A 9,839-nucleotide genomic window follows, 5' to 3' on the forward strand; every position below is an offset into this window, starting at 1 on the left:
AGCTAAGGACCAGAGAAGGACATATGTTTTTCTTGAACTTTTGAAAATTAAAATTATCACCACAAATTCTTATCATTTTTTACATTTTTAGCCCAAAACTAAATGGATTTTTCATATACCCCTCTGAATATTTTTTTTTTCTTACATACCCCTTGTAGATTTTCCCCTCTGGAATGCACGTTGTAGTTCCGCCACTAGATCCATCATGTATCACGTGGATAGGATGGTTCGGATATATGATTTAAAAAAGAAAAGGATATAATCATCCTCATTTAGGGACAAGATGTTCTTGAAGTAAAAGCCTCTTGTAAGTAACAAGTTATATACGTGTTTCTGTATACTAACGTTCTTTTCTGCGAAAATAAATTATTTTGAAAATTGAAATTCTGATTTTACAACTATTTTTCTGTAAAATAATAATTTAGAATTTTTTTTTAAGGAATGAAATTCCATATTAAGACAGTAGAAGTAGAACAAAGATTACTCAGAAGAGCACCACAAAGATACGCGACGTCGTTTTTATAGCACCATGAATTTGAACTATCGGTACCAGGTATATTTGTTGTAGTGCCAGATTTTTATGTTTCGATTTCTATGTAAGTTGAATAAAGATTGTGAGAGACATGTCTTATATGAATAGAACATCTAAGAGGGTGATAAACCTTGCTTATATTATATGTATCTTGATGTAGTATAGTAGAGAGGCCTAATCCAACAATTGCATTCCAAGGGGTACCTTGCTTATAGCAGGCCGTTTATAGTACATTGCTTGACTGTCATTACCTTATGTATTATCGTCATTAGTTATTCATGAAGTCGCAACAGAGTCAATAATGTATGGCCGGTTCTTTGTTGTGTCCAGTGAGTCAGTCCTTAATTATATACAAGTAATATGACACATCAAATTATGTATGTCAAAAAAAAGCCGAGGTGAGCTTGGCCATTAATCTAAAGCGGAACATTTTGATAAGCATTGATCTATACAGTCACCAAGGGTGATTGTCCTCAATGGCGGTTTCTAGACTCAATCTCTCTAACCTTGGTCATCAATATGAGATATTTGAGGCGTATCTTATGAGCAATCGTCAAGGCATCGCCCTTGTTGATTAAATGATACTATTCTCTCTACTAAATTAATGAGCGATTGACATCTATTTCTGGTGCATTTAGACGAATATGAGCAGGCAAATCCAAACTAGAAAACATATAAAAAAAATTATGCCCTAAAATTTTTCCCATGAAACATGAAGTAAATGCTAAAGATTACCACTTGTTGCTCTTGATGTAGCTGGTTTGTTGTAAAAATAAAATATAAAAAAAGCTCTGCGAAGTAGAACGGCAAAGAGTACTTGAGAATCTCAATTGTGAATTTGAAGAACAACCTAAACTCTTAAAGTGTTTCAAAAGTTCTCTTATTTAGTTATTATGATTTGCCATACCATCTTAAAATGTCCTCCGTGTACTTTTCCATTTCCCATAAAAAAATTTCTGATCGTAAGATAATGCAGAATGTGGATTGCTGACGATTCTTGATAATCATAATCTTCCATCGCGATCTTTTTTATTTTTTGGGAAATGGTAAAGTACAAGAAGCACATTTTAAGACGGTACGACAAATCATAATAACTGAGCAAGACAACTTTTGAAACACTTTGAGAGTTTACGTTATTCTTCAAATTCACAATTGAGATTCTAAAGTACTCTTTGCCGTTCTACTCCGCAAAGCTTTACAAACCAGCCACAGCAGCAACAATGGCAATCCTTACTTAATATTTCACGAGTTACTTCATATTATTAATGTCTTACAATTATCTGTAGGGCATCATTTAACCTTCCTTGATAATAGGAGGAAAACACGAGCCATTATAGTGAGACACTGAAGAGTTTTACAGCAATACTGGCTGACACTGAATTGGAAGACAAACAGCAGCTATTTTGCACAAAATTGGCCATCTCGATAAGCAGACGATGACCTAATAAAAGAATAAGAAGTGTGTTTGTGTTATGTACCTAGGCCTGTCGAGAATATGTACTGAATTTCTAGGGCAGCATAATTGAGCTTTCAAGGACCATGGAATCTTCAAACCTTGAGCTAAATCAACCACTTCTTTTGTGCTATTATGCACCTGTCCCCGCACAGTGTATATATAACAAGCTCATCATGTACACGCTCTGCGATTTTCCAATTCATGTTTTTACTTCACTATCATGAATCACGAGAGCCGTGGACCATGATGGAAATACGCTTAGCGCTCTCTGACCGTAGATTATCTCCTTTAAATCCAATCTGGGAGGGACAAATAATTTTCAAACGTACATTGAAAAACTGATAAATAAATTCTGAATAGGTGATGCACCTTTGTAGTGGAACAAGTGTAAAATCATTGTGTGCTCGGGGAAAGATCATTACCTCGTGAGGACTATCGGGTGAGAACCACCGTAATAAGACCCCGATGTGAACCACCGCAGGAATCAATTTGAAGAGCAATGGCGTAGTTACCTGCACGGCATCATTCCAAAATTTAATATGAAAAAATAGAATATTAAATTTGGCTTGAAATTAGTTAATAGAATGTTAATTTGGAACGAGATTAGTAACCCAAAGATGAAACGAAGATTCTTCATAGGAATTAGTTAACACTGAATGTTTGTTGACTATTACAGCTATAGATATGTAATGGCACTGGAAATAGAACTGTCATGAGATTATTGGAAGCAATTTAATTCACAATTTCAATTATATAAGACATTCTGCCACCAGGCTTACATCCAGTGGTCAAATTTTCTGCTTCTGTAAGTTTTTTTTTTTTTGAAACGAGAACATCATTCTATTAAAACCATGCAAAAACCGATTACATGAGTGGCTACGGGAAAAACCCGAAACAGGCCCCAAAAGAGGAAACAACGAAAAAAGAGAAAAAGAAAAAGGAGCACCCCAAAAGCAAACTTCCTACGAGCCTATTTGAGAAAAAACTTCCTATTAGGGCTCGATTCCAATTATGAACCTTACTTTGTGCGTGTATATATATATATATATTTTGTTTCCTCTTCCCAAATATTTTTGTGACCGTTAGCTAGCTGATGAACAAAGTTCAGAAGAAATAATAAGCTTTGATTTTCTTTCCCAAAAAAAAAAAAAAAAAAACCATCACTTTATTTTCCTAGTTATTTTTACTGCTTTATTTTCCTAGATGGTGTGAACTTTATTATTCGACTTTTAGCTTAATGAAAAACATGGACGAAATTGTCTCTTACCAGACTGAGAGCTGTTGTTCCAAGAAGCAACAGATATAATTTTCCCTGCAAAACGATTCAACGATCAAATAATAATCGGAGAAAAATGATGCGATAATTTCTTTCATTATGGGATAGCATTTCATTATATCGCAGCACACGTTATTATAATGTTTCTCTTGAAAGAAAGAAAAAAAAAATGGAGCAGTAATTTGTTAAACTGCAGCAAGGAATCTGGTACAAAACCAATGAGGAGCACTGAATTAATGCAAACCCTTTCGAAAGTTAAAAGATAGATTGAGTGCTTACCTCTACCAAATGAAGATTCGAAGCGCGACTCAAAAGAACGAAAGCGAACTCCCCGATTTGGGCAAGAGACATTCCAACCTACACAATGAACTAAGTAAGATTCGTGTTTGTGACGTTTCGGATTGTAATATAGCTGCTTTCAAAATCTTACAAGTAGCGAAGTCTTGTTATTGTAGCCAAATCCCTTGACGACCACAGAAACCACGGTGGTTTTTATAATGATTACTAGAACAACAGCAGCAAGTAAAATGTCCACATGGTTCCATAGAAAATGGAAATGTATTAACATCCCAATGCTGGCAAGAAAAAGGGCTGCAAAGAAGTTACGAATGGGTTCGACCTGAAAGGTAAGTAACACTAATTAAAGAAGAGAAAATGAGATAAAATCACATTTAACCCTTCAGCTTAAGCAGTTAATAAAGCTAGTACCGGACTCAACTAAGTAACTACAAATGATCATAATGTCGCAACTAAATAATAGGAATTTAAAGTTGAATGAGGATAAGGAAGGTCATCAAACATTAGGCACTGAAATTCATACATCCAGAAGCTCAACTACAAATAAGAGTTTCATACTTGTTCAAGTGTATGTTGGCCGAGATCTGTTGTTGATATCATCACTCCGGCAGCGAACGAACCAAGTTCAAGACTTAATCCAAGCTTATCGCTACACTGAAACGACAAATTCTTGTCATACAACCACAACAGTTACAAGTAAATTATGTTAAATCTTAAACATCGGCAGAGACGTGAATAGCCGAATTAAATATGAGCAATAAGTTGAGAGAGGGCCGAAGGGGCATAAATGCAGGAATGTTAATGAAACTTGATTTGGCAGTCATTGTAGCATGGAAACCAATTTATCTACTTCCGGTATATTTTTCCTGTTTTTAGAGTTTTGAACAATTTGACTAAAAATGAATTATGCAGTACAAAATAAGAAAGTAAAGAATTGGACAAACCCAAGCAACTAATAAGCAGAATGCCACAGATGCAAGTTGGTAGAGTTCATTAGTCTGCAATGTGATCCAAATAAAATCAGTATGTATAAATTGTGAACAGGGAATGTAACCCTTGACGTGCATATTTATCATTACCCGAGACGACAAGCTTATCATTAGCTTAAGGAACCATGGTACACACGTCCGAGATACTATTGATAAAATGATCAGAAATGTTATCAGAACCACCAACCTGTAACCATAAAGTAATTGTATAAAGAAATATTGGTTAGAATTCATCAGGTACAAAATTCTGGTACCACGGAGTTGGGATGCTGCTAGTTTTTAAGGTATGAGAACGATTTGACTGAATAAAGTATTTGAGGCCAAAGAATTTCCAAACTTCCTAGAAGACCATATACATTTGTGGTTAATGCATAATTAGAGTATATAATGGTGATATCTTGTAATCTTACGATTTGGTCATCGACATGACTCCTTGAAGTACACCAGAAGTACCACCTAGAACTGGAAGCAGAGCAAACAGCAGACCAACTGCACAATCCTGATAGAAATGATAGTTTTAATTTAGTTTTCATTCCATATATTAGAAAACCCGAAGAAAAAGAAAGAGAGTAATTCTATTAGAAAGAAAAGCTAACCTGCAAAATAAGAGTTCCAACTATAACCTGACCATGAAGGGCATTGATGCTGTTTCTCTCCATCAAGAATTTTAAAACCTATGGCAAACCATATAAGACAAGAACCACTGAGAAATAACTTCCACAATTTTATGCCTATGAAATACATTTTAACAGAATGAGTGGATCATTAACTTTCACTCTTAAAGTCAAGAAGTCATTTGATGAGATAGAATAGACCTGCCATGCCAACTCTTAAAGACTACTAATCAACACTTTGTAACTTCAAGCAGGAGAATCTCACCAATAAACTACCCTCCCATAAAATGCCGCAACGAGTTCAAGAGAAAACAATGATATCAGTTCACAGTTAGTTACCACTGCAGTTGAAGACATCGATAGAAGTGCTCCAACAAAAATCCCCTCAGAAGGTCTGCCACCACATAACTGGAAAACATGCAGCTTTTAGTACGTTTTCATATATATTAAACGGGGAAGAATCAAAACTGAACTCATACAATTATACAGACTCTTGTTATGGTTACGCAAGTTGCCCAAAAAAAAATCCTAGCGCTTATATATGACCTTGCATTTTAAAGCAGCATCTAAAGCTCAACCATTGCCTACCAGGAGGCCTGACTCAAACCATATACAAAGCCAGCATTTTAGAGTTATCCTCTACTCGAAGTTGAAGTGCATTTCTTACAAGGACTGAACAAGTACAAGAAAAGAAAGCCGAATATTTTTCCCTTAAATTTGTTAATCCATAAACCACAAACATACCGAGGCAGTTACTCCACACAAAAAGATGAACAAGACAATCTGAAGCAGACCTCCTAGTACAGCCACTGCACGGACTACACGAAGCTGCAACGATGAATCGTGTTTATAAGTTATCACGGCCTATCAACCAAAAATGTAGCATAAGATGTTCAACATTAAAAGTTACCTTCGCAGCCGAAAACTCCAGGCCCAATGCAAAGAGCAGAAATATGACACCAAACTGAGCAACTGTCTCAACCTTCATATATAGAAATTAAAAGGTGGAAGTAATTGAGTACAGATGTATATCAATAATTATTTACAGTTAAGAGAAAAGGCAAAGACACTCTCAATCATCAGCAATATTACTGAAAGTAAACTCATTGAAAAAGATCATATGATGTCAAAAAATCTGTTTTTGAACTATGCTCAGACCATTAAGAATAAATACACTAGTAAAGGCATATCAACCATAAAGACAACGTACTTGCACCATTTCGCTGACAAAACTCAGACCTCCGGGTCCAATTAGAGATCCGGCTAGAAGATATCCCGTAAAAACCTACAAAAAAATTAGAAGCTGAGGAAATTCTTAGGAGAATAATCTTACACACACACGGCAATACAAAAATTAATCGAGAGATAATATTTAATGAGCAGTAACCACAATATGATTACAGAGCATTTTCATAAATATATATTTTATACGGAAAATAAAGGGGAAAGGGAAACATATAAAAATAAATAAATGTACACACACACATATGTGTGTGTATCCAATTTTTAATACGCTGGATATCTGGACTTCGCCCAACTAAACCCAGGAGCCCAAAAGTTTGACCGGGAGACCCTCCCAGTGGCCCCAAGTTTCTGAGTCCACATATAATCGAATGTACGACCATGAGCGAATATCCACACATCTCAGTATTCACCCTTACCACTAAACCAATCCCTTATGGTTGTATATATAAATATATTAAAAATAATGGAAGGTATCAAAAAGCAAATAAGTGTTGTAATCTTACTGGTTGGCCAGCACAAGCGAACGCAATGCCACCACACGTAGCAGAGACAAAAACAACTACCAGATCTGATATCAACCTACAAATCAACACTCAATTCAGGATAGCTCAGCGAAGTTGTCCCTGGTTTTGTAGGGATGAGAAGTAACAAGTTGAATCAGCGTAATCTAACCTTGCGTCGAGTTGTAGCACGGGAAACTTAGACCTAGAATTAGATATAATAAAGACATTGTCCTGGAGAATAAGAGATTTATCACCTCAAGAGTGAATACACTTTCAGCTGTAAATGTTAGAAAATATCAGAGAGCTAATACAAATTTTCAAAAGCCTTACCTTTCGATCTATCAATGTTGGCATATCTTCAGCTTGATTCTCATTATCCAGCTTGAAAACATGATGAAACTGAAATGCCCTGTATGGTTCACAAATAATCACCAGTCAACACACATTGTAATAACGATGCACGTCATTCTTAGATTACAACAACATATTTATTGGTCTCTCCATTTCATTTGCGTTAAACAAGAAGATATCTTGATTGATTTAAATGATAGAAATACATACTTCTCTTCCTTGGTTTCATTTTTCTTGGGCTTGACTCTTGCAACGGTTTCCAGAACTGCCTGATAAAAAAATTCATTTCAAACTCAGGCGACAAGTAGTTTCAAGCAAAAAAGACATGAGAAAATAATTCAGCTAACGGAACAAACTTCATGTACCCCGAAAACAAAAACAAAACAAAAAAGCAGTAGTTCAGAACTGCAATGATGCTACTTAGGAGAGATACCAGAGTAAGATCAATTTCCCGATTCACATCAATACTTTACGAAATAAAAAGGCATCCATTCAAGAGTCAGCAACCATCTCATTAAGGTATTTCAGCAGACCGACCCAGCATATTGGAATTACATATCCTCTTATCACTGTCATGTTATGCACAAAGCTACGTAACAAGGCATTTTCACAACAAACATTTCTTGTCTCATCCTACATTTATGCATCATCGCACTACAAGTCCTGAATGGAACAGGATTGGAGAGGGACGGCAGGTGATATCTCTTACTGTTCATACTTATATCGTTAATGATCAGATAATCAAATAAAATACAAAACCATTTTCTTTTTGAGATTGAGACCTTTTCATGACTCAAACCCACAACCTCTTGTACAGGCAAAGGTACATATCAATGCGCTAAAATCTTCTTCTCAACATAATCTGAAACAACGAGCGCCAAAACTCCAAAACTAGCAGACTAATCAAACACAAATCCTAAGGCCCGGGGATCTTATAGCCATCCGTATGATTGTGACGGTTCATCTCAATCACCTATATACCCAATTTGGCGGTCTAGTAAAACTAAAATTCCGGGTTCCTTTTCCTATCCAAGAAACAATCACCCCACGTTTTGAGTACCAACATTACTTTCTAGCATTAAATAGTCAGATTTTCCTATGCAAGCATCAATTGCATGAGGTAATCACAGTGACACAAAATCTTTGAGAATTTGACAGACCAAAAACTTTGACAAAATGTGACAGCCAACCTCTTCTCCAGCGACGCTGTTGTTGAAACTACCACCATCATTTACTGCAATGTGATTAAAAATATAAAAATCAACGGCAACAAAAACAAACAAATAACGGAAAAGAGGAGAAAGATTTATTTATTTATTTTTGGTAATTATTGCAATTCAAATCCAATCTACAATGCACTTCCAGAAACGAACCTTCGTTTTGCTCGTTCTCAGGGAACTCCCTCTCGAGCGCACGGTCGATCATGCCAGCCAAGCTGTCCTCGACGGATCTCGGACGCGTGAAGTTCGAATCTCCGGCGACATCATTGATCCTCCCTGCCGAGGGCGATTCCATCTCGGCGGCGAAGCGCCGGACGAGGAGGACAGCTACGAGGACATAGGTCGCCGCGAAAATGGGCGGAGATCGGACCCTCATTGCAACTTAGAGAAGAGAATGAGAGAGAAGGTGTGTTTTAGGGTATCGGAGTCGGTGGCTCAGGGTGTCGCCCCGGCGCACGTTAGCGAGCACCGCGGTGTGTGGATTTCTTTGCTTTTTCGGTGTCGGAAAGAGAGGGAAAGTTCTAATATTTATTTATTTTTTTTATTGTTAACGCGCTTATAATTTCGAAGAAGATGGTGGTGGGGGAGAGCGTGAAAGTATTATTTTGCCCCTGTAGACACACCAGTGACTCGGGATTCTCATATAGACATCCTACTGTACACGTGCAATGAGAAACCTTGCGTACACGTGAAAGGACACGTGAGACCTATATTTCTTCATCTTCTACCGCACACGTGGAATTCCTTTTTCTTATTTCAGTGCAAGCTACGTCGAGGACTATGGTCCTTTTCCAAGTAAGCCATGAAAACTAAGTGCAAATTTTGCTTAGCAAGCGAACCTCTTAAGGATAAACATAAAATGATAGTTGACGTCCCAAGCTCATTATAAGAAGTGGGATTTGGTGCTGGAAATAGTTGTGATTTGCGATATAAGGTTCAATAAAAAGATAAGAACACAATCTTAGAGATTGTGACGTCGTTGAAAGAGCTTAAACTGTTCTCTACAGTTACAATATTGTCAAAGAAGTGTGCTATGGTCAATCTGATCGATGATTTTAGTAATCTTGCAAGTCTCAAATTGGTCAGTTGAATTATCAATTACTCCTACTATGATCAATGCTTATTTCCAAACTGATGATGGCGAGATTGTAGGTCGATGTGTTAATATTATTACATATTGCCTTATAGGAGGCTTTAGAAAGAAGTGGTTCGATTTTTTGCATTCTATCATCGCAGTTATACACTAAGTGCTCATTGTTGTATAGGATCACATAAAATAAAATAAAAATTTGTTCCCCAATCTCCATCGAGGATCAATCACCAAGACCGTTGCCTAGTTCCTTCATGTTGTCGGTA

General features: G+C 36.6%; 1 protein-coding gene across 1 annotated transcript; it reads right to left on the reverse strand.

Moving 5' to 3' along the window:
* Positions 1-1,729: 1,729 nt before the first annotated feature.
* On the reverse strand, positions 1,730-9,074 carry KEA4 (K+ efflux antiporter 4). The gene is made up of 20 exons (XM_089611082.1): positions 8,637-9,074; positions 8,454-8,497; positions 7,474-7,532; positions 7,243-7,321; positions 7,082-7,143; positions 6,913-6,988; positions 6,375-6,449; positions 6,075-6,146; positions 5,909-5,992; positions 5,504-5,572; positions 5,147-5,224; positions 4,961-5,049; positions 4,641-4,737; positions 4,506-4,559; positions 4,120-4,215; positions 3,695-3,883; positions 3,544-3,621; positions 3,256-3,300; positions 2,411-2,500; positions 1,730-2,287 (listed from the first exon to the last, which is right to left on the reverse strand). The coding sequence occupies exons 1-20, from the start codon at positions 8,857-8,859 to the stop codon at positions 2,207-2,209; spliced, it is 1,740 nt and encodes a 579-aa protein (XP_089467208.1). The 5' UTR covers positions 8,860-9,074; the 3' UTR covers positions 1,730-2,206.
* Positions 9,075-9,839: the final 765 nt, after the last annotated feature.

Source organism: Urtica dioica, chromosome 4 (assembly GCF_054948205.1).
Source record: "Urtica dioica subsp. dioica isolate 48M chromosome 4, U.dioica_male_clone48M_v1_H2, whole genome shotgun sequence".
NCBI lineage: Eukaryota > Viridiplantae > Streptophyta > Magnoliopsida > Rosales > Urticaceae > Urtica > Urtica dioica.

What these genes read in the sequence shown, in the direction of transcription:
- KEA4 (XM_089611082.1), bottom strand. Translation starts at nt 8,859, where the DNA reads ATGAGGGTCCGATCTCCGCCCATTTTCGCGGCGACCTATGTCCTCGTA. An exon ending in TGTGTGGAGTAACTGCCTCG is followed by an intron (nt 5,573 to 5,908) that starts GTATGTTTGTGG and finishes CATGTTTTCCAG; the next exon opens with TTATGTGGTGGCAGACCTTC. An exon ending in ATAACAAGACTTCGCTACTT is followed by an intron (nt 3,622 to 3,694) that starts GTAAGATTTTGA and finishes TTCATTGTGTAG; the next exon opens with GTTGGAATGTCTCTTGCCCA.